The sequence below is a fragment of the Spinacia oleracea genome, chromosome 5 (assembly GCF_020520425.1).
Source record: "Spinacia oleracea cultivar Varoflay chromosome 5, BTI_SOV_V1, whole genome shotgun sequence".
NCBI classification, from domain to species: domain Eukaryota; kingdom Viridiplantae; phylum Streptophyta; class Magnoliopsida; order Caryophyllales; family Amaranthaceae; genus Spinacia; species Spinacia oleracea.
Genome location: NC_079491.1, coordinates 21,669,009 through 21,694,902, shown reverse-complemented (window position 1 = coordinate 21,694,902; position 25,894 = coordinate 21,669,009). Strand labels below are relative to the sequence as shown.

At 33.4% G+C, this 25,894-nt stretch overlaps 2 protein-coding genes across 2 annotated transcripts; one reads left to right on the top strand and one right to left on the bottom strand.

Moving 5' to 3' along the window:
- The first annotated feature begins 439 nt into the window (after positions 1-439).
- Positions 440-9,767, top strand: LOC110793791 (mitochondrial uncoupling protein 1). The gene is made up of 9 exons (XM_021998689.2): positions 440-756; positions 1,405-1,620; positions 1,709-1,787; positions 1,954-2,087; positions 2,183-2,281; positions 2,380-2,484; positions 6,243-6,320; positions 8,840-8,926; positions 9,435-9,767. Exons 1-9 carry the CDS (start codon positions 673-675, stop codon positions 9,468-9,470), a joined length of 918 nt encoding a protein of 305 aa, XP_021854381.1. The 5' UTR covers positions 440-672; the 3' UTR covers positions 9,471-9,767.
- Positions 9,768-16,121: 6,354 nt separating this feature from the next.
- Positions 16,122-25,358, bottom strand: LOC110793790 (auxin transporter-like protein 4). The gene is made up of 10 exons (XM_021998688.2): positions 25,023-25,358; positions 24,753-24,836; positions 24,443-24,648; positions 24,166-24,351; positions 23,375-23,487; positions 23,026-23,209; positions 22,029-22,126; positions 19,473-19,680; positions 18,037-18,294; positions 16,122-16,766 (listed from the first exon to the last, which is right to left on the bottom strand). Exons 3-10 carry the CDS (start codon positions 24,620-24,622, stop codon positions 16,545-16,547), a joined length of 1,449 nt encoding a protein of 482 aa, XP_021854380.1. The 5' UTR covers positions 24,623-24,648; positions 24,753-24,836; positions 25,023-25,358; the 3' UTR covers positions 16,122-16,544.
- Between the last annotated feature and the right edge of the window lie 536 nt (positions 25,359-25,894).

The window sequence follows — 25,894 nt, the reverse complement described above, 5'->3', positions numbered from 1 at the left end:
ATAAACGTATAAAAGACCAAACGTAAAGAACATAAATAAATGAAAGGAGTATGTCATAAAAATTTGCACATTACCCGAAATTATGATTACATTCCATAATTATATAAAAAAAAACGATTATGTATACTCGGTATAATTATTGATTCGATTCCAACCACCCTTAGTATGAATGATCTACATACCTAATACCTAATGGCTAATGGAGTAATGGTCCGGGATAGAAGTTTTAACCAACTGAGCTATCCATCACTCTCGAGTAATGGGCATATGTAGCTTTTGCGAAAATCTTTGTTCTCCTCTCCTTTTGCTAGCTTTTACTACACGTACAAGTTGTACCATAAAAAAATTGTCTCCTTTTACATCATGTCTTATTTATTTTTCAAATATTCGTATTCAATTCGAAATAGATGGACAAGTTTCCGCGAGAAGGAATGACTTTAAAAATTCGCTGCTCACGTGGAGCCGCCCTGCTGCTGAAGCAGAACAGCGTCAGTGCCAATTGCCATAGTGTAGCGCTCATCCCAAACTTAATTAAGTTTCCCATTTCTCTTACTCTTTCACATTAAATTCTTTCCCTCTCCAATTCGAATTAACCCTAATTCTTTTCCTTTCAATTTTCGCCCCCTTTCTTCTCTTAATCGCCATTAAACTTTCTTTGTCACTGCTTTTTCAATGTCTCCACCGGCCGATCAGAAGTCCAACATCTCCTTCCATGGTACATTAGCTAGCAGTGCTTTCGCAGCTTGTGTTGCTGAGGTGATCTATAGTTTATACACTGCTTAAATTTATGCTTCGAGTTTTCGCATTTTGTTGTTTTTTTTATTATGCAAAATTTGAGCGTTGTCATGTTGTTTTTTATCGAATTAATTTTAGTTTTTTTTTAAAATAATTTATCCCGCAATTCTGTCGATTTGATGGTTGTTGCAGGAAGATCAGAAATAAAAAATTGAACTAATAATTAAAGATTTTATTTTTAGGATTTGGATCCACCCAGATAACTACTCTTAGTTGATAGAGACATTTTGTTTGATTTATGTAGTTTTTTGCTTAAGATTTTTGTATCTTGACTTTTCCTAATTTGTTGAAATGGACATAGCATATAGCATATTAACATGTATGTAGTTAAAAATTGATGTATGGCTAGAATTTAGAAAGAGAATGGTTGAAAATGAAGAAGGTAGTGATGATCATGGTCCTTCCATATCTGTCATTTTGCTAAGATGAAGAATCTTATGTTAATTAGTTAAAATATCAGAGATCCCATAATTTAGGTTCAGAATTGTAATGACAATGAGTGCATATAACGAAAGGTGATTAATGAACATTGTTCCAACGCTTGTTTCCTGCACACATGTTGAATCTTTACTTTTTAGTTGTGGAACTTTACCTTTGGGGGTAATGCAGGTATGCACCATCCCTTTGGACACTGCTAAAGTCAGGCTGCAGCTCCAGAAGAAAGCAGTTGGAGATGCAGCAGCTTTACCAAAATATAGAGGTATGTTAGGTACAGTGGCGACTATTGGCAGAGAAGAAGGTGTAGCGGCACTCTGGAAAGGAATTGTGCCAGGATTGCATCGTCAATGCCTGTTCGGTGGTCTAAGGATTGGATTGTATGATCCTGTGAGTTTTAGTAAATTTTCCTGATTAACCCTAAAAGCTGCGTGACATCCATCGAATAAGTGTAACTGTAGTGTTGCTATTTGTACAGGTTAAGACATTATATGTGGGTAAAGACCACGTTGGTGATGTTCCCTTGTCCAAGAAGATACTTGCTGGACTTACTACCGGTGAGGAACAAAACCTAAATTATTAGTTTTATGCCGAGATAAGATACTCAAAGTGTCAGCTTATGGGAGGGTAAAGAAGAAACTGAAAAGATATATGTCATGATGTGTTTATTTTTGTTCAATACATTGAGGGGCTAAGTCGCTAAGATGTTTGATTCTATTACAGGTGCTTTGGGAATCATGATTGCTAACCCAACTGATCTTGTAAAAGTCCGCCTTCAATCTGAGGGGAAATTGGCACCTGGTGTGCCTAGGCGCTACTCTGGAGCATTAAATGCCTACTCAACTATAGTCAAGCAGGTTCTTGCCTAATTATTTCTACATCAGAACATTTGGTTTGTTTGATTTAATTCCTAATTTCTCACTCCTGGCTGGTTAATCCTGTGGTGTTTCAGGAAGGACTAAGGGCCTTATGGACTGGTCTTGGGCCAAATGTAGCGCGTAATGCTATTATAAACGCTGCTGAACTGGCTAGTTATGATCAAGTGAAGCAGGTGAAATAGGACTCTAGCTCACTAGTTATGTTTCTGAACAATTTTCTATTCTCAATAACTTTATATGGTTTACTGACCCATATTTTTTTTAATTGCAGTCCATTTTGAAGATACCTGGATTCACAGACAATGTTGTCACCCATTTGCTATCTGGTCTTGGAGCGGGATTTGTTGCTGTCTGCATTGGCTCACCTGTTGATGTGGTTTGTCTTTAACTTTTCAGAGCAATCCTGGTTTCTCGAGTCTTGTTGAGGTCCTGCCATTAGCATTATGCATGGTTGTATTTTTAGCATAGTCCCAATTCCCAAAGATTGGTAATGAATTGTTGTCTAGTTTTGACCCCGTGCACGACTCTTGTTATGTTTAAAAAGTGAGTTTTAATTTTTCAGTTATAGAAAAAAAGTAAATGCATTTCATGTCGTGTTTCACTAAGAAAACAATGAACGTAGAAATATGAATTGGTATATTACTTGAAATTAATAGAAAAACTAAAAGATGCAGGGTCATGAGATTTATTGGAGGTGAAAGTGCATGATTTTTTTTGGTGGTGAAGAGACACGAAATTGGAGAAGGAAGGGGTGTAAAATTTAAAGAAAATAAAACGGGAAGATGTTTTAAAGGAGGGACACGTGGCACTCCAAATTTCTTGTAAATTTTCCTGCTATTAAATATTAGTATAGATGTAAAACTAGCATCAATTTACTAATGACTGGGAAGGGACAGCTGAATATTAGTATAGTGGCTTAAATTAGGGGTTTTCTAGATATTTATAGTTATTAGTGGTCATTGATTTGAATATTTTGGTTGATTATTTCAAAGTATATTTTTTTCGCTTGAAAAAGTTAAATAGGTTGTAGAAATAGTACTTTGCCAGCATCTTGGGTTGTGAGTTGACAAAAGCGGATGTGGGGAAGGCGAATTGAACGAGCCATTCATTAGGATGAGACGGAATGTGAAGCAGGAACAGTCTAGTGTCAGAGCCGATTGATCAAAGAACTGTTGAAACTAAGTCCCCTGTTTTGGTTTACAAGAGGAAAAATTCAGGAAATATGTGCAGAGTTCTATTGTTTTTTTAAGGGCTATATGAGAGTTCCACAACCATCCCCTGATTTCCCCTCAATAGGAAAATAGAGAACTTAAAGAGGAACAAACATTAATTGTTAATCTTAGTATGTAACCGGGTAAGACCTACAAAATTGAATGTATGCGATTTCCATAATTCTCTGAGGTTTTTCAATAGAAGTTAAGTGAATCAGAGCTAGCAGCTTTAGCAGGTTCGCTCAATGTTGATGTAAGCTGAGGCATAAAGTAAAAGAGGCCTTCCTTTCTTTTGTAGGGAGTGCTTCTCACAATGTGGAAACTGGAAAGAAAAGTAGGAAAATTCTCTTCAGACACTAGGATTGTTTCAGAACTCTATGTTTGTCATAATAAGATTTTTGATATGATGATACACATCATTTTTTTTTTCTTTTTTATATGTACAACCATCCTACAGAATCATTTTCTAAGAATTTTGGAAAGGTTTTATGTGAACCTGCTAGTTCTGGTCTGATGACTAAAAATAAAAAAAGTGCTGAAAGGTAGAAGTTTAGCATGTAGTTCGGGGAATTGTGGTGTCCGAATGCATATGTTTAACTTGAGCCTTTATTCTTAACCGAAAGAACTCTAGATGAGGCCCAAGAAAAGCCTTATCTTTTCAAAACAAATGCTATGCATTTAATTTCAATAAAATCCTCAATAACCATGTCCGAAAGGTAAGCCCTTGTTGTTTTCATTGTTGTTTCGAGCATTCAATTTGTTTTTTTCAGTCCATTTGTTATGAATATCTTATCACAATTCTTATTTTGAGCTTGATATTTAGGAGAGGAGATTAAGGTCAAAATGTAGCTGATGGGATATTTACGAACTTGAGAAGATGAATTATGTACGGGCAAGGTCAAAGCTACATTTATTAACCAGTTCAAGGACATGCTAGGATGCTACTATAATCCTTGCTTCTTAAAGATAGAAGCAATACCCCAAGTTTCCTAGATTTAACCTAGTTTTGCATCCAAAAATTGGGAGTCATATCCACCTAGTATAATAGTCATTCAAAAAAACGCTAAGAAATCCACTTCAAGGTGATGAATATCACTCTCTTTATGCGTCAAAAGCCACACAAAATGCACAAAAAAATCCGCCGCCACCACCACCACCAACAAAGCGGCAAAGTCCGAGTCCCAAAATGATTTGGTGCCTGCTAACATGATCCGTTATAAGGAACCGTCTTACCTAAAATTCAGAAAGTGAAGGTGAGATGTTAAAGAGAGTGCATACGTAAAATACAGAAAGTGAAGGTGAGGGTCATGAGACATGAAAAATAGGAACAAGAAAACAAGGTCGGTTTAATGTAGAACCATAAAATGTTAACAAAACTATTTAAGGAAAAGAAGTTTGAACAGGAAAATACATTAAGAAGTCAGGTTGAGTCGTCGACATATATTATCTCCATCCAAACCGCCTTATTTGACGCCATATTTTCGTTAATCCCCGATAAACTCATATCACTCTCAGTCACCCTATTCCAAGTTTGTTTTGGTCTTCCCCAACCCCTTGCAATTCCATATGTTTGCCACTCTTCTAACCGACACATCATTTGGTCTCCGTTTTATGTGGCGAAACCACCTTTGTCGATTTCCCCTTGTCTTCTTCTCCATCGATGTAACAAAGACTTTCTTCCTAATTACCCCATTCCTTAACTGATCCTTTCTGTATGGCCATATATCCAACGCAACATAGAGAACGGGGTGAATAGATGGCATTGCTAGGCAATCAGGATACCCTTGTGGGTTGTGGCATGTTTTGGAGAAGAAAGGAGTATGTACTATACTCTTGGAGTGTTGGTCCATCAAAAACATACAAAACATTTGGTATGAAGTTGCTAAGTAAATGGATCCCTCTGTCAAATAATTTGAAATTAAGTGAATTCTTCACTCCAATAGTGACCAACTAACCAATAGTGTCAAACATCTTGTTAGACTCAGATAGCTAGTTAAATTTGCAACACAATGAGAAGGGCCTTAAATTGCCAAGGGACGAAATTATATTTGTGAAAGTATTTTGAATGGAATGTTTAGCTTGTTTTTTCTCCCTTGAACGACTAGTTTAAGTATTTTGGAAGATATTAATAGATTGACAAAATGTTGCAATGTAAATGAATTGCTAAGTTCGAAAATGTTGCAGATTCATTTCAAAAAAGACTCGCATGAAATCTTATTTAATTTCGTTTTAATCCAAGCAAGGCGTTTAAATTACATTACTACGAAAAGTCGAAAACAGTCAGGGAGGTTTATCCTCCAATATTACAGCCATAACAAAGTCAGGGACTTGTTCAAGAATAAGTCTATTGTAGCTATGATCCGAGTTAGTTCTACACATTTTTGCTAAGAAATCTGCAACCTTGTTTGCCGTTCTTCCCCCGTGCTCCACTCTAATGCCCGGAATCTGCAAAATCAGCTCCCTGCAATTTGCACATGAAATCTATTTACTAGACATACCTTTAAATGTAAATAGTGAGTTGTAATTGACAATAATTGTGTGTTAGTATAGTGGAAAGTGAAAAAGGTTGATTCGTTATATACATATCAACTAACAAGGATAACTTGATTCCCACTAATTCCACTTATACTGTCAAGCTAAGAGCCTTTAGAAAAACCATTTATGAGAAAAAAAGAAGGAATTATTTTTAATTACCATTCCCATTAAAAAGGGCGTTAATTTTGTGGAGGTTTGTTATCATTGTATTGCTACAGTAGATTGAAGATATTAACTTTTGGTCGTAAATGTTACCTAGTATCTTAATAGAATAATAAAGTAAACAAACCAGTTTAGATTCTACCTTTGTTTGGCATGAAGCCTGCATGCTGTATTGCTGTTACTAATTGTGTGATTTTGAATTTAATGCTTGATGTATTTATTGCAGGTCAAATCCAGAATGATGGGAGATTCTTCTGCATACAAGGGTACACTTGATTGTTTTATGAAGACCTTGAAAAATGATGTATGTTGATAATCCTCTTTTTTTAAAGCTCTCTTAATGTCTTTCTCTTCCACCTCTTCCTTGAAATTGATGACCAAATGATATCATTTGGAGGATACTAAGGGCATGTGTGGATTAAGATGAATGCATTTGAGGGGGTAAATTAATGTCAAACTAAGAAAAAATAAGGTGAGTAGAGATTGTGATTAACGGGATGAGGTGGTGGTAGAGGAATAAGGTGTTGTTGATATGAGGAAGAGAGAAGGATGAAGGAATTATTACCCTCGTATCTGGAGCAATAGTTTTCTGAACAATTATCCTCCAGACCTCCATATGAGGATAATGGTTTTCCCCTTCCTCTTTTTCATCACACTTGCATTACTTCACCTCCTTACAACCACCTCTTCTCACTTTAATTTTTTTTTGTTCGACTTTTATTACTCCCCTTAATGCATTACCTTCAATCCAAGCATGCCCTAAAAAATTGATTTTTTTGGGAAACTAAAATGATTACTTTGATAATGCTTATTCTACATATACATGTATCATCTTTTAGTATAATAGTTTTCATGGTCATGTTTATGTTGCACAAGTAATATACATAAAGAAAAGGTGGGATGCCAAATTGCCAACGTCAATAATCTTACTAAAATTTCAGATTCAAAAAGAAAAACAATGGGTTTTCATGTAGGGCAAATCAGGAACAATGAAAGAACAATGGTTTACAGTTTCTACTAAAGATTAATGAACAAAAGGTGCAAGAAGAGCAATCTAAACTCTATATACAATATCCACCAAAAACCAATCACGACAAAAAAACGCGGTTGGCGGTTGCATTGGGCACAGTGCAGGTTCTTACATCATTCCATTGTCATCAAGTGTACTTACCTAATTAGCTAGTAATTGTACGTCGTCATTGCACTGCCGTCGAAATTTCAATTTCAAACTACCTTGTCTGTCTTATTTCTCTGGTAGGCTTGTCGAATGATTAGAATCCTGCCAGACCAGAAACTTGGACCTAGATTCCAGAACAAACCCGGATTTGAAGATTATGGTTAGGTATCATAACTTATTTTCCGGAGCTTGGGTTATGGTCTGGTCCAGGCCCTAAATTTCCCAGTTTGAATCAGATAATGTTTTGGTTTCGGGAGTCACCGCAACGAGCTGCACTTGAGCTCACCGCACCGGCTGGCTGTCTGAACTGTTAACCTATTCATTGCCCGCAAAATTGAGTCTGCGGCTTTTATCTCACTTACTGCTGTACCCAAGATTTAAAACGGTGCAACAAATTCTATAATTTACTTGTGTCTTTATTTGGAAACCTACCAATACTAATTTGTTGAGATTTTAAGTGAATATGAAAAACCAGGATAGTGGAGAAAGGGCAATGCTGCATCTAACGAAAAATAAAATTCTCTTCTCACAAATTTTTTCTACTGTTCTGGTAATCTTTGTTGGTAATTAGGTGCCAAAAAGTTTATTCAGTATCTTTTGATAAGTTGCAAGCACAAAACTTAGAAGTTGGTAGGTGTTCATCACTCCATCAATAAATTTAGTACTCTAATTTTTTATTAATATGTAAGCAGCTAAGTAAATATAAACAAATCACAAAGTTCAACAAAGAGAAGGAAAAAACTGTATTCCGTCGTTTCCGAACTCCTTTAATTTTGTTTTCCTTTATGATCCAGTCTAATAAAAAATTTCCAAGTTCAGTTTGTGGTCCATTCTTTTGGTTGATTTCGGTCTCTAATCCATTGTTGGAAAGCTCTCTAACATAACTTTGTATGCCAGTGGACTAACCTTTAAAAGATGAGTACTGAACGAGATATTGCTGATGCAAGTTGACCCTTGCACAAATAACCTAGTTACACCTAACTTTTTTTAACCATATGGGATCCAAGAATGTCCATTATACCTGCATTTAGATACAGTACATCTTGCATTTTTTCTATGATAAATATGTCTAACACATCTTGCATTTATAATCGCAATGAACATATCAACTTTGCTATAATGGTGTGTCCACACTCATTTTTGCTCATGCTCTCCAGATGAGCCAATGAGCAAAGATAATGGCCAATGTGCCATGTAATCTGTGCCTCAAATAATACTCAGTCAACTCAAGCCTATAAAGTGCACGAAGGACAACAAAAATCAACCTAACTAGAATTCAAAAAACAAAAACTATCCTTTTTCTTTATTTGAAGCTACGTGAGGAAGTTTAAGGATAATTGAAGTCTGTTTAAGACTTGCTATAAATGCTCTAGCATCACCTGGGAAGTTGTTACCTTCTGTTTAATAAATTGGATTTTTGAGCAATTTTGCCCTAGCTTTTTTTAGTACTGTATCATGTCCTTAGATATCTTAATTCATAATAAAGGATATGAAGAGGGAAGGCTCTCCCCCTTACCCATCCACCCCCCCCCCCCCCCCCCCCCCCCCACACACACACACACACACTATACCTGTATCCCATCTCACAGTGGTTACACTGGATAAATGGGAGATGCTTCACTTTTTAATCTCTCTATATCTTGCAGGGTCCTCTTGCATTTTACAAGGGTTTTGTTCCAAATTTTGGACGCCTTGGATCATGGAATGTCATCATGTTCTTGACTTTGGAACAGGTATGAGTTTGAAGTATAATGATAATTTCTATAAGCTTTATTGATGATCTAATACTTTATCAATGTTTATAGTGTGGTTGCTGTGTGCGCTTTTCAGATTAGTAGAATAATATCCATATATAGTTGAATTAGGTATGTTCAGAAGTATGGTAGAACTAAAAGGATACTCTATCAAGTGAATTAACCTCCTTGATGGAAAAAGGAAATCAATATGATTATATAGGAGAAAATAGCTGCATGGGAGAATTGAGAAGTACTAAGTGAGAAGTAACTTTTGCAAATAATGAAAATATGTAGGGGCATTGTGAGGGTACTAAGTGAGAAGTAACTTTTGCAAATAATGAAAATACATAGGGGCGTTGTGAGGGTTGTGTCTCCGAAGTACTTGACAAACATTGTTAAGAAAGGGTAGAGAAAGCTTGTGGATGTCATCATGGGATAAAACTTGGAACAAATTTTATTTTTGCATTTTAGTTCATCATAATGAACATCTCTTCCACTTTGGCAGGCGAAGAAGGCCGTGAGGAATTTCGAATCATCTTAAGTTGAAGATTTGCCGATATTCTTTTTTAGCATTGTCTGGGAACTCGTTAAGAAAAACAAAGCCTTTCTGTCGCAGTTTGCAAGACCTGCTATTTTCATACATGGCATGCAAATAAAAGCTAAGGTGGTAACAAAGTAAATGTAGGAGAAGAGCTTACATAAACTGTGAACGCAATTACAGGTTACAATTTGATGGGGATAATGTCAAACCCCAAATACAACCTTTGTATTCTTGTATTTCTTCTGAATCATATCAGAATGGCTGATTAAATTCATCAATATAAATTGTTTCAGCAAACCGCTTCTGCTTTATATTTACATATCAGAATGTTGACAAAGTAATGTTTTACCTAAACTCGGCTACTTTTGCTTGCCCGTGATATCCACACTTGAACTGATCAGTGATCACCGTTACTTAGGAGATGCACATAAGAAAGGATGGCTATTTCTAGAGTTTCCCCTAATCTCCTAAAAATCTATATACAATGTGTCGTAAACCACGAGCAGGCCGGCCTAAACTGTGAACGTAATTATAGAACCTCTAATCACAGTTTAATATTTTGAACTAGTTTAGTTGGTTAAAATTCTGTGGCTAGTACGCAAGACTAAGATTTCAATTGGTAAAAGGTACACCCAGTTGCATGTAGTTTTACGTGCAACCAGTTCATTTTATACTTTTAACCCCTCAAAAATATATTTTTATAGTTTAAAAGCACATATTTACAAATTAAAAGCACTTTTTACAGTTTTAAAGCACATTGTTACAGATGAAAAGCAAAGTTTTGCAAGTACAAGAAAATGAAAAATATATAAGTATGTGCTTTTAAATCGTTAATGTGCTTTTTAAGTATGTAAATGCACTTTTAAGCCGTAAAAATATGTGATTTTAACCCGGTTGCATGTAGAATTACATACAACCAGGTGTACCTTATAATTTGTGTCCCGGTTGCATCATTTGCCAATTGTGACTTAAAAAAAAAAAACTACACGAACTTGTGAATATAATTGAACTTGATTTTCTCCGGCTTTGTTTGGGCAATGATTTAGATGGATCAAGAATTTGATTTGAATGTCTTGCTTGCCAAATAATAGTGGAAACTGCACCGGTTATTAGGCCATCTCGTGGTTTACGATAGATTGTATTTTCATTATTGCTACGGAAGTTCTAGTTTGGAAACATTTTTATTGGAAGCCAAAATATTGACAATGGGTTAGATTTTAAACGTTTGCTCTAGATTTTTAACTTCTTTTAATAATATTCCATTTGATTTTCCACGTTTTTCAAGACACGGCTTAAAACTTAAATAACTCTAATTCCACACGCGTAAAAATTATAAAAAATTGATATTTCAAAAATATATATTGAAATGAATCTAACAAGACTCCACATGACTATATTATTTCTTATACGCTAATGGGAATTCATTGTTAAAGTTTTCAAAGTTTGACTCAAAAAATTGCAATGAGACAGTCTTTTAAGGATGAAATGAGTTGTTTAGTTTGATGATTTTAAAAAAGTATGGGAGGTGATTATTCCATGAAAAAATTTCACTACTTCCCACTAAAGTATGGGAGGCGATTATTCCTTATTCGGTCGTATTTTGATAAATGTTACACTATCTATTTTTGGTATGTCATGGTCCCTAGTCCCCACTCACAATAATATTAATATTTCTTTCTCTTCAAAGGTCCTCACACATCTCACATCCTATATTTTCCACAATAAATTATTCACCACTATCAATTTATTACAATAAATAATAATCTTCTACCCCCACTTTCATTTTATTTTAATAAAATCAACTTAACCTTCTAAAATCCGTTTCGGCCAAACTGTATCACTTAATATAATATAGAGGGAGTATATGCTAAAACATACACGTAACAAACTAACAATTTTAATTAGCTTGAATAATCATAAATTGTATGTCAATTATTACCTAGATTGTTACTTGTTAGTGAGTTGTCAATTATTACTTAGGTTGTTACTTATTACTACCTACCTTTCTAACAATTGATGTCAATTGCTACCTTAGTTCACTAATGGCATTATAATTAACCCTTAATTATAATTTATTCATTTTAGTCATTTAATAAGAATTAGAATACTAAAAAAAATCCCAAATTTAAATTCTAAAGTTACTTGGAATTACTTAAAATTAAAAAAAAGTTCCCGAAACTACCAAAAATAATTTTGGGAGTTTTTTTCACGAAATTACCCAATTTTTTTTAAAAAAAGATCCAAAATGATCATTCTCGAAAAAAAAATTCAAACAAAAAAAAAATTGATGTTTTGGAATTTTTAATTTGGGTAATTTTGAGAATAATTTTTTTGGCTTTTAATTTTTTTTATTAATTAAAATGATTAAATTACAATTAAGTGTTAATTATGATGTTATTAGTAGACTATTTTGCACTAAGGTAATAATTGAATCAACTATTAGAAATGTAGGTAGTAACTGACAATTTTTAACAACTTAGGTAGTAATTGAAAACCTTCTAAACCCTAGTAGTAATGGATAAATTTTCCTAATTTAATATATGTGGAGTAGGAATTTTCTTAAAATGGTAATTGGTATCTATTGCAACTTATTTGCAAGTAGTGGAATGAGTTATAAATGAGCAATTGTGAGTTTGTGGTTACTCCCAACACCCTCTTGTCTTTGTGAGTAAACTCACCATTGTAAATGTTGACTCTTAACTTGCTCACGGGATGGGCTGTAGTAACTGTCGGGTCACTTACATCCTCAGCCCACGCACCATGTTCCAATGGGAAGCAAGCATAATTTCATGTGGTTCAAGCAGAAAGTGACACTTGTCACCTATTTTTGGGTTTTTCTACTACTTGAGAGTGGTGGGTAACTTCTCCATTGTCGTAAAATAAAAAGAGGTGACACATAACAGTAATTAAGTGATGTGGAAGAGAGATAACTTAATGTATTGTTGTGGGCAACCTCTATTGCTTATACTCTTAACCGGTCTCTTAGTTTTTAAACAAAAATTTAAAGCAATAGATGGTCTCTCATGATCTCATCCATAGATTTAAACACTTGATTTCTCCGGTTACTGATCTCTTAGTGTTTTTAAGAATTTGACCGTCTACGTACCCGATTTCTTATTTCTTTGTTGTATTAATTTTTTAGTAGAATAACTGGTCTCTTAAGTTTACAGTTTCTTTAAAAAATTGAGCATTGGGGTACATTATCCGCCCTGCAAGCCACCAAGGCACCAAGCACGTACTCTCGTTGTTTCTTTATTTACTTTTTTATTTCTTTTTTTATTTTTTGAATTAATGGGATAAATCTCAACCGCTAATTATAATAAAGGGTTAAGATCTTCTCAACTCTATTTTGTAGAGTTTTTCTTCAACTTCAGAGGATCCAGACCCCAGACTTTATAGGTTATCAAAACTAATCAATTAATTTAAAATGACTAATTTGAATATCTGATCTATTAATTTAAAATAATTGACTAACTTATAGGTCAAAGAGCAGCATATCATGGGTTTGTTTAATTTGTAAGCAAGCTTAACAAATCTGATTTCTGTTTTTATTTCGCCCACCTTTGGGCATCATCTATTTAACCTTTGATACAAATATACGTAGTACATTGTAACCATATTTCACTAATTGACTACTGGTTCAGTGGTGATTGAGGCTGAACTTGGTAGGGAGGACCCCGTGTTCGATCCCCCGCAGTAACAATTGGGAGGGGACTGAAACCTATCCACTCAGAACTCGCTCCGAAAACGGATTAGCCCTAAGGGTGAACCGGGTAGTACACCAAAAAAATTGTAACCATATTGTTAGAATAATGCCTTGAATCGGTCAAGCCCCTTACTGCAACGCCCCAGCACGGTATCTGTTATTCTGGACTAGGGTTATCTGTTTTGGGCCTATTTTCTGGGCTTTTCGCATCTATCCAGAGAGTACTATATAAACTCTCTAGGTCATAACCTAGTTGTATTCTGTAATCTGTACTCCTCAAGATCAATAAAGCTTTCCTCCCCTCTGCCTGTGGACGTAGCTAACACATTGTTAGTGAACCACGTTAAATTCTCTGCGTTCCTTATTACGTTCTTTATTCTTTTTGCATTAGTTATAACACATATTTTCACTTAGGCAAAAAAAGATGGGTGATGATAAAGGTCGTAAGTTGCGACAACATTTAGCTGTCGCAATCCTATGTGTCGGATTCTAAATGTACATATAGGCGCCACGTAGGTCATGCATCATCAAAATATTTTACTATCATTGCAATATTTTTACTATGAAAACTAGCTCTTGAGCCCGTTCTTGGTGGTTATTGAACTGTCTTTTAAAATTCTAATTTTTGGAGGGCTTGTATTTGAGTAGAAATACATGATTTAAGAGAGGTGGGAAATTTGAAGGTTAAAAGAATATATAAAATTAAATTATAGGTGAATTAATAATAGTGAAAAAGAAAGAGATGGAGTGGAAAAAATTGAATAATGTTATATGAATTAAAATTGAATGGAGAAGATGAAGTACGTGAAAGAGGTGCTAGAGTTGTAAAATATAAACATGAGAAACAATTGAAAAAATAAATGATGGATGAAAAAAGGGATGCCACATGTCAAAGGATGAATGAAAAAAGGGGATACCACATGTCATCTAAACATCTATGGTTTTGCTTTTTAAATACTAGGTATAGATATGTAAATAAGATAGTCGACACAAAGAAGAAAACAAATATTTATTATATTTATAATTTATAAATAAATTTGAATATTAACATTTTCCTTTTTTTTGTAACATGTATAATAGTTATATAAGTTAAATATTTTAGTTTCCAATTACGTTAATGACACATAAGCATGATATATCATAATAGTGACACGATTTAAAGGTCGCAAATTGAGACTTTTATCATTTTCGAAAAACGATAACAGGTTCGGATCTCCATTCTTCCATTTACAATTTGTAATGTCCTTGTAAATTGTGGCTCATTCGTAAAAAAACTAGCAACCGTGATGCATATTCATAAGGTACTCCCAAACCAAATAATGGAAAGAAGAAGAAATTATCTTAAATAATTCACATTTCTAATAAAATACACGTTCTTATAACCTTATTTTCACTTAGGCCAAAAAAAAAAATACGAAAATGATAAAGGTTGCAACTTGCGATATTTAAATCATGTCAAATGAGGACATGATATGCTTAAGACCTTATGTGTCATGAAGATAATTGGAAACTAAAATATTTAACTTATACAACATATTATACATGTTACAAAAAAGTTTAATATTCTAATTTATTATAAATATAATAAATATTTGTTTGCTTCCTTGTATGGACTATTTTGTTTATATATTTTCATAGTGAAAGTATTGCATTGATATTTTTGATGACACAAGGCCTACGTGACGCCTATATATATCATTTAGAATCCAGCATGTAGTTATCACAACTTGTGACATTTATCATCACCAAAAAAACATTTCATTCCTCCATTTATAATTTGTATTGTACTTATGAATTGTGGCTCATTTGTAGCAAAATTAGCCATTATGGTGCATATTTATGAGGTATCCCCAAATCAAATAATGCAAAGAACAAGAAATTATCTTATGAAGTTTGTGCTGAGGTGAAAAATTAAAAAACTTTCGTAAATATTAAGCACACAAAATGGAGTTATGACTTATGAATAGCATTTGACTTATAACCTATTATACATGTTACAAAAAAATGTAGGAAAATCTCAATATTATAATTTTATTATAAATATAATAGATATGTTTTTCCTTCTTTGTATCGACTATTTTGTTTATATATTTTCATAGTAAAAGTATTACATTGATCTTTTTGATGACGCAAGCCTACGTGACGCCTAATATACAATTTCAATCCGACATGTAGCTATCACAACTTGTGACCTATATCATCACCCAAAAAGATATTTCATTCCTCCATTTATAATTTATATTGTACTTATAAATTGTGGCTCATTTGTAGCAAAATTAGCCATTATGGTGCATATATATGAGGTATCCCAAATCAAATAATGCAAAGAACAAGAAATTATCTTATGAAGTTTGTGTTGAAGTGAAAAATTAAAAATCTTTCGTAAATATTAAGCACACAAAATAGAGTGTTTTTTTTTTTTTTGATAGCACAAAATGGAGTTATGAATAGCATGTGATCCAAGAGTGTATGAAGGCTAACGTGCAAGCCATGTGATGTGGTTAACAAGGACAAGGGTCCCGCCGCAATTCACTTCCACCCATCTTTTGTTCTTCTTTAACCAAAAATACAACTAAGGGCAAATAAGATCATTAAGACTCCATGTTCATACCCTCACTCTAAGATCAAATCATGTTACTCCACAGAACCTTTTTTTAATTTTTTTTACACAAGTTTAAAATAAAAATTAGAACATGGAAGATATTTTATTAATGGAAGATCCTTTTTACTAACATGGTTTGTAATCATGACATTCCAAAAGTTTAGGACATTTTAATAAACAACTAAAAGGATGAGGTTTTAACTTATTAATAATATTGAGTGTATGTCCGTATAAGATATGTATTACGAATGATATGTATTACGAAGTAGATTTGAAATTCTTCCAATTTATACTTTGTATTACCCTTATAAATTATCCGTAACAAAATAAATAAACAACGTACTAAAAGGAAACTAAAAACATCACTTGCTATTAATTAATAAATAATGATAATAACTTACATTTCCAACATCATTTACCACTAATTCTATTCTTGTTTTTAGTAGAAAATAAAAAATCAAACTAAATATTCTTTAACACACTTACTCCATAAATGATATCTAATTCTGTAAAATAAATAAGAAATCCTTATTCCTAAAAGGAGTAAAGGATAAAAAGTAAAAAAGCAAAGCATAATAATGCATTGTTATAGTAGACAAAATAGTGCTACTAGGTTTTTCCCTATGTATGCATATGCATGGTACAAAATCAAAATGCAGAAGGGTTTAGCCCAGTTATCTGCTTGTTTGAGTACCACGTCCGAGAGCGGTGCACGGATTGGATAGGGATCGGATCGGATCGGATCGGATCGGATTCCAGAGGTTGATCAATGAAGCGAAGTAGCGTTGGAGGGATGCAGTGGAGGTGGTTTGCACTGGTAGCACTTAGCAAAGAGTCCGAATGTATCAACCTGCCTTATAAAGTTGGTCATGCTAGCCCATCCTCCAAAACCAAATCCTACTACCAATACCCACACTACTATAAACATATTCACTACATACATTGCTGCCCAACTTGGGAAGTACTTTGGAGGCTTCTCTGCTGCATTCTGCATTAATAATAATAATAATAATAATAATAATAATAATAATAATAATAATATAAGCGAACTGCTTTGTGAATTCATTTCGTTTGATGTATGATTAAACCGATATTAAAATAAAAATAAAAAACTAAATTCATAACAAATGAAAGTGGTGACAAGTGTAACATTAGGGTTGGTAGACTTTGCCAAACTTTTGACTAGAAAAAAGCTGATTTTTGGTACTTGAATAAGATATTGCTACACTTAGAAAGCAATTTTCAAGAAGTTAATAGAGTACCGAGTACCTAAATGATTGTCCCATATTTTTTAAATACTAATACCGATTTTAAATACTCCCTCCATACCTAAATGATTGTCCCATATTTTTTTTGGGTATCCCTTTAAATTTAGAAAATGTTTAGTAGAAAACAAATTTTGGCTGACAATGTGAAGTAAATCAAAGAAAACTAAATAATTATCACTCTCAAACAATACTAGGCAATTTTCACAATTACCACCATAAAACTACAGTGATATAGGTAGCGACAAAGGCCGGGTTGAATATAAGAAGTCAAAATAGAAATATTATTAATTACTCCGTAACACTTAACCTTAAAAAACTGCAATCGACGCGTAATTTTGTGTGAATTTGGAAGAGGGGGCATGTAGTAAATCATTAGGGGGTTATGAGGTGAAAATAAATAGGTACTCCGTATATATAATACTCCGTAGGAAAGAGTTGATAATGGCAGCTCACTAAAGATATGAGACCAAAGTGGTCATCTGGATATGACTAGTAGGAGTCTAGGAGAGTAATAATAACTAAATGAAAATGACAGACCCGCCCGCCCAGCCCATTTGCCATGCCATCCCTAAAATTATTATTATCATTCCTATCTTCTCATATCTTAGAGTTTTGACTTCACATGTCCTTCTATCCCTTTGTAATTCTACAAATTCACAGGACATTAAATGCCCAATCAAAGCACTGTTGGAGTTAGGGAACATAAGAATAAGAATCCCCAACTAAAGCGGGTCACCCCCCACAGCTCATTCCACTTCCCCATTCTTTAATGATATTATCTATCACTTATTCATACACTTGATGGGCCCGGGCCCATTTACTTGTACGGTGCCCGTATCGTGTATGTATATACCTTTTTGATAAAAAAAATAATACGGGAAAGTAACTACTCCGTACTAACCAACTAAGATATACAGATAACAAAATACAATGAATACTACGTTGATAATGTAATTTGAACAAGAAACGTCAAGGAAGATGAGATGATACCTTTCGAGCGGAGGCGTCTTTATAAGTGAGCATATGGGCAAGAGCTGGGATGATATAGACAGTGAAGCTAACCAAGAGGGCACCCACAGCAGAATTGATGGGCCCAAAGAAGGGGAATATGATGGCTAAGAACCATATTGGTATCACAACTGGTAGCCTTGCTAGAGCTCTTAAGCATATACTCTTTGTGTCATGCATTCCAATCAATTTCTCCCATATGAAGTATAATGGTGTACAAGCAAACCCAAATGTAATGAACTGCCCAAATTACCCAACAAATTTTATTAGATCATTTCCACAAATCTATTTACATTTTCTAACATTTTGATTGTTAATTACTTCAAACTATTAACATCGATTTGAACTTTAATATAAGCATAGCTAAATTTAAACATTTATCATAATAGGATCGTACATACTAAATCTATTCAAACTTATTAGACATTATTTAAACTTATCTATTAAAATATATTAGATCTAAAACTTATTCTTTGATGCGAATGAAAAGGCATAAGTAGGAGATTAAGGAGTTACTCATGATTACATTGGTTTCCAAAAGTAACAAGTGATTATATATTTTAAAACATGCTACACCCATTGGATATTAATAAATGACATTAAAATTTATTAATCAGACAAAGAACTGGAATCAAGGAAGCAAACGAGTTCACATTTTTTTTAATTATTATCTTCTTCTTCACTAAATATACTTTGTATTTTTTTTTTTAAAGTATTCAACTTTAGTTGTCCCATGACATAACTTAAACTCTTTTACAAATAAATTCTTGGTAGATGAGGTTTGACAAAATTCTTTTGACTCCAAATTCATAGTCTTAAAGGTTTATTTATACTAAATTATTCTTTTGACATTAAATTAGGGAAAATGTTAAACAAAAGATCTTGCGCGCACAAGGTGTACAATAAATTTATTGTACACCAAGATAACTTTTATGCAGTTTTTTTGTAACTTTAACCTATTTTTCTGTAACTTTTATATTATAAAATTAAAAAGTTGATAGATAAACATTTTAAAGGGTTAAATGATTAATTTATACATTATTAGTGATTTTGAAGAAATAATTTTAATTCAAATGAAAAAATTTATCATTAAAAAATAGATAACTTTTACATATATAAATGTAACTTTTAAGCATTTTGAGTCAACTTTTACTCCGATGTACAATATTTATTGTACACCCATTATAAATAAGAATTTGTGAATGCTAAATTGGCGGATTTTTTACCCGACATAACAATACGATACAAAACCACCCGAAACCTAACTCGTTTTGATCAACTTGTCATAATAAAATTATCCTATATTTTACAAAATAAACATAATACTCCAACAAACACAAATACGATACGACACGTCTAATATAATAGTCCATATGGTTAGAGGATCATAAAACGATGGTAAAAGAAAGGTGGTGAACCTGATGGATGAGCATGAGTATAACGGCGGCGTCACGGAAACGAGACTTAGGGAGGAGAGAGAAAGCATTTGAATGGTTGAGAAGTTCATCACCAAACGCCCAGTAGACAGCCGCAGCAGACGGTAGTGTTAGTGTGAATACATATAGTGTGGCCAGCAGATAAATGTACTTGAATTTTTGGGGTTTCCACATGGCATGCATTATTTCCCTACATAATCCCAATCATTAACCATAATTAATTATATAATTACTCCAATGATAAAATACAATTAGTCCAATGATCAACACGATAAATACAATCAATTATGATCAACACAATAAATACAATTGGCATCAATCTAATTAAGAGCTTTTCAAATAATTCCCACTCGATCACTAAACAAATGTTATTATATTCCTTCCAATTGATTAAATTAATTATTCTTGTTACATCGGATTCTTGGAACAAGATTTGGATGCATCTTACACACAATTTGACTTGGATCATTATTAATGGTAATATGGAAATTTTAAGTTTCACTTACTAAATTTAGAAAAAATGATCTAATTCGGAATCTATTACTATATACTAAAAGAGACACCAGGAATGACACGTGTCATTTCCTGGTGCGATTTTTTCCCGCCAAATTTTTTTATTTTTTTACTTTAAAATAAATAAATTACATTACGCTTTTTTTTAGTAAACTAAGATAATATATTTTAATCACCATAGATGTGTACTGCATAATATATTATTGGAGGAAAGCTAAATCAATATTATTTTTTCCTTTATGACACTACAAGAATTTTTATCTTTAATGACAACCTAATTACGACGGGTCAAAAATCCCGTCGCAAAAGCCTTTTGCGACGGGGCTAACAACCAAACAATGACGGGAATAACCGTGGCAAATGTCTTTTACGACGGGTTTACAACGGGATTTTCTATTAACGACTGCCCCTTTTATGACGGGTTCGCGACAGGAAATCCCGTCGTTAATCAACGATTATTGGCCTTTCGCGACGGGATTTCCCGTCGTTAATAGTACAATTTCTTGTAGTGTGATATAATTTTATTTATGTATTATTATAACTTTTTAATCTGATAAGAAATATAAAAAATATTGATAAATGAACTTCTAATGTTAGTCTACTATTAATAATATAATACATGGTAAGTAGACTAACATATAAGTTTATTTATCAAGATTTTACTCAATTCAAAATATGTTGTATTTGACTAACACGGCTATGCTCGGGTCTTTTCGAAAATTAGTTTTGAGTCATTCGGGTTTAGTTAACGTTGTTAGATCGTTCTACATACAAGTAAACGACTATAATTTTTAAGTTTGTATAGTAATATGCAAATTTAGTTCATTTTAATATTTTTTTTACACAACTTTGAATTTATACTTTTTCATATATCCTTTTTACTTTCATGTTTTCCTAATATCACAAGTCTTTTAGTTACTATTAAAATAATAAATTATTTTAGTAGTAGCCGTGCGTGCACGGGCCCTAAACTAGTACACTTATATGGGTCTCTTGTGCTAATAAGGGTCTGTTTGATTGTTTCAACTTACTTAAACTATTTTGACTTATTTCAGCAAAAATAAGTTAATATAAGTTCATATTAGTATATAGATAGGTTAACTTCGATCAAATTCAGTTGTATGTAACAGAGCCTAAAAATAGGAATTTAATCCCGAGAATATCTAAGAAGAATGCTCCTGTCGATTAGTGCAGTTCATCATTATAATAAAAAGATGTGGAGCTGACTTTCGAAAATGGGTGGGTTTAAACTTTTTACCAACTCTAAAGAAAAGGATATCACAAAAAAAAAATAGTCGTACTAGAAAAGCACAAAATTCTCTTGTTCAAAGATTGAGATCTATATTTCCTCTATCCCACAAAAAATATTCACTTAGAAATTTGTTACTCAAAATTTGTACTAAATCCACCACAAGTTTTTAGGTAGATAGGGATGTTGATAATTTAATAATAGGACCCTCGAATTATGAGATGAGCGGCAAAGGCTGCAATGTGAAGGCGCGTAAATACAAGAAATTGATGGTGAGCAAAGCCATTGGATAAAACTAGAGTCGGTAACACGAACAACATTATATATACCCGGGTGTACGGTGAATATTGTACATCTTGGTATACCCGTGTATTCTGGTATACATTGTGCTCTCATACTTTTATGTATGTATATTATATGAGGGAAAAGTACGAGAGATGTCGTTCATGCGAATGAAAATACCCTTGAATATACGGTACACCCAAATACACTTGAGAATTTGTAGGTTAATACCACTGAAACCGATACAATACTGACACAAAATTATGTAGAGAAAGCACGATATGACACTAAATTAATCCGAACACGAAACCCCGTTCAGATCATTATTTTTTATGTTATGCAATTTTCCTACATTTTTATATGGTGTGATAAACTTTCTGAACATTACGAAATAAATACAACACCAAATACGAGTATGATATCACAAGACAGGTTCATTAACTCTAGATAAAACATTTAATAATCGGTAGGGTGAGGGATAAAAGAAATCTTACACTGTGACAGCATGTCCACCAAAGGTATACAATATGTTAGTGGCTCCCGTAAAATACAACACTAATTTCGTTGGTCCGGAATGTGTTACCCCTTCAACCTGCAACAATGACATTAACATATATAAATATCGTTACATACTAAAGCAAAAGCTATTAAATTATCCTTTCTAATATTGCCTCTTCCACAAATATTGATTTTTATTTCAATTTTGGTCGAATTTCCAAAGTGTTATATTCAATTTCATACGAAACTAGTCAAAGCTTGTGCTCCATAAATAAAAGCATCAAGTATAAGAAAACGGAGAGTGGTTAGTCAAATCTCCTACTTTATGGCGGGAAAAGTTACAATATATGGAGCAATTGATTAATGTCCAATTGTTTCGTTTACTAATTTACAAACCAATCCTGCTTCAGTCATTACCTACTTACCGTATACACAGACTCCAAATTTTCTATCCCACTCCCACGATTTATGCACCACTTCTTATTGATTTTTATTTGTAAATAGTCAATTGCTTTTATTTTAATACTTCAAAATAACATTAATACAATAAAAAGAACCGACACACAAATGATACATGAATTGTGGAACATAAGATTTAGACTCATATATTTGAGTCAAAATCCTCTAATTTCACAATTTATGTACTCGCTCCGTATTTATTTAAGAGATACACTTGCTATTTTTAGTAACTTATCAACCCCATCATCTAATTAATTAATCTATCTACACCTACCCCCACCTCCCACCCCTAAAATGACATGGTCCCCACTTGTTTTACTTATTAAAATATCTATCTAACCCCACTTGTTTTATTTCATTCAATTCTTTTTCTTAATACTCGTGCCCGGCTAAGTGTATCCTTCAAATAAATACGGAGGGGTATCACTTTAGAGTCAAAACCTTCTACGTTTGACAAACAAGAGAGGTACATAGAAGATTTAAAGTCGTATATGAAATCGAAAAATGGATAAAATAGTGTATAAGATGGAATACCTGCCCATTGACAAGAGAAGCAATGGCCATATACCAAGCCGTGTAAGTGGTCATGCCAAGGCCAAGAAAAGACCAAAGACGATAGTTATGGAAAGAGGGGATGAACACAGTTGTAGCACAGCATGCTCCGAATATGTATGTCCATGTGCGTTTGTCCAAATGGTCATTGATATAGTATATGTTACTGTCATAATATTTCCAATTTTCAAACAAGTATCAGCCAAAAACTTTGTTCCCCCTTAATCATCATCATCACTTAGTTTTTGTTTTTCTATCCCAGATAACAAAAAATTGTTTCTGGATATAAATAAACTCAATTTAGAATTAAATAAGTTCGGAGAGATCTAACCTTGCACAGGCAATGAGCTGAATAACTGACCCGAAGCACAGGAAAATAACATTGAAGGCTAGACCCACTACTTTCCAATAGGGTCCCAATAATCCATCCAGCACTTCAAACCACTGCACATACAAAGTAACCAAATATATTTATTTTGGGATGTAAAATATTTTCCGGAAAATTTCCTGTTATGGAAAATTATCTTACAATTGTATTTTGTTCAAGGCAAATTTGTCTACATACACTGTGTTTTTGTAAAAAATTTGAACGTTAAATCAGAATTCCGTGATTGAATTCACCATAATATCTCACATGCCATTTAATTATCTTTCCTCGTGAGATATACCCAGTATAGTAAACTCGAACTGTCAGCGTCTTACTAACTCCGTTTCAGAAAGTTCTTTACGCTTTGAAAAATGTGTCCAAAGTATAAAAACTTTGACCGTAAATTCTCACCATTATATACATCAAAACGTTACATATAAGATATTGTTAGATTGGTCTCGGGATGTATTTTTAGAATATCAATTCTTTATAAATTTTTCACATACGAAATTGGATATATTACTAGCTAAATATTGCATTGGAGTCCGTGCAAATAGTAATCGTAAAGATCTTTTCAAAACGGAGGTAGTATTATATAAAAGTCTTACAAGGTAAAATCATAATTTTACAATGTAATTTTTGACAAATTTGCATTTCCTAACCATTAAAATATTTTCCGGCAAATCAAAGTGAGCCATAATAATAAAGAGTGAAGTTGAGTGAATAATGAGAAAGAATGGGGACAAACACAATACCTGGATGACATGATTTTTGAAGTTGACACCTTCTTTCTCCTTCCGACTTCGATATTCAACATAGAGAACACTGATAAGGTAAGCCGTCCAGCTACCCATAAATCCATAAAATATCTGAAGTAATATTCCCGATAGCATCCCTAATTGCGAGAACGAGTATGGCAATGTTAGCAGCACTTGTGCCACCTGATATGCATAATAATAATTAACCAAATTAAACTCCCAATCTTAAAATGTTTATTCCGTTAACAATAATATCGAATGCCGACAGACTTACTTGATTGGAAGCGCAACTAAACCAGGCATCCCAAACGGAACCACCATGCCAGAGGAAACTCTTTAGCCCAAACATGGAGTGATCATCTTCTCCTTCCTTAGTATCCAGGTTGTTACCTTGATCATTTTCGTTCAAGTTTGACGACACAATTGCTTCCTCGCCCTGCTTCTCTGTCACCATTTTTGTTTTTGATGACTAGGCTAGATCTGCATCCGAACCAGAAATTATGACGATCGAAAACGAAAGCACAGATCGAAATACACAAAATAAAAAAAAAAAATATCAAAAAAAGAGGAAGAATAATTCATACCTTGTATCGAAATGTCACTCTCGCACGCTGGAATGACTTCTCTTTCTTTTGTTCTTCTTCTTCGTCTTCTCCTTTGTCCTCTCTCTTTAAAAGTGTTAAAGGAAAGCAACAATTAATAGGACAATTATTACAGCAGCTGAAATTGCAGTCTAAGAAAATGGCAAATTGGGTTTGATAATTAAATATAAAATAAATAAAACAACGGGGTTTACGGAAGATTAAAGAAAGAATAGAAGGAGTTACTTTAAGAAGCAAGGTTAAATGCGGTACCAATATTTTGCAGAAAGCTAAGCACGAATACGGCTGGAGGAGCCCCCCTTAATCAATCGCACTGCCGCTTCTCCTGGATTTTTATTTTTAATTTGTGTGTGTTTCTCTTTTGTTTTTGCAGGGGGTCGTTGCAGACGAGTGCAGTACTCAATTGATTTCGAAGAGTGGAGAGTGAATGGAGAGTGAGAAAATAAAAAGGGCCTTTATGCTTTCTTTTAACACCAACTCTGTTACCCCTTGTAATCAATAACAAATTATTATTATTAAATGAATCACCATGGACTGGAATTTTGGATCTTGAGTGACTTTTACCTAAAGGGAGTATGCATTGTACTCCCTCCCTTACTAAATAATTTATCCGTTTCTATTTTAAGTGTTTTCTTGTGTTGTATCCATTTCTATTTTTGGACATACATTTTATCCTAAAATACCATTATATTTCTATCTAATTACCAAAATACCTAAAGATTCCCCACCTAAATTTCCCCACCCCTATTATTTAATTCTTTTCCCTTCCCCATATACCCACTCTCTCACCTCCTTTATCACCCATCATTATCACTTCTCTCTCTTATCTTATTTCTTTATTATTTTCTCTCTTCTTTTTTTATTATAATCTCTTATATACAATCATTTTTCTTACACTCAATCATTACACTTATACCAATACAAATTAAGATTCCAATTTTCTTAAAAACACCACCCTTTTCCAAACGGATACATCATTTAGGAACGGAGGGAGTAATATTTTGGATAAGGGTGAGTTTATCCCTAGTTTTGAAAGGAGTGTTGAGGTGAGTCTCAAGCCTAAATCTTCGGACAATGTGGTAAAAGACTACCCCAAGTCTTGAAGTGAGTTTGAAAATTCAAGA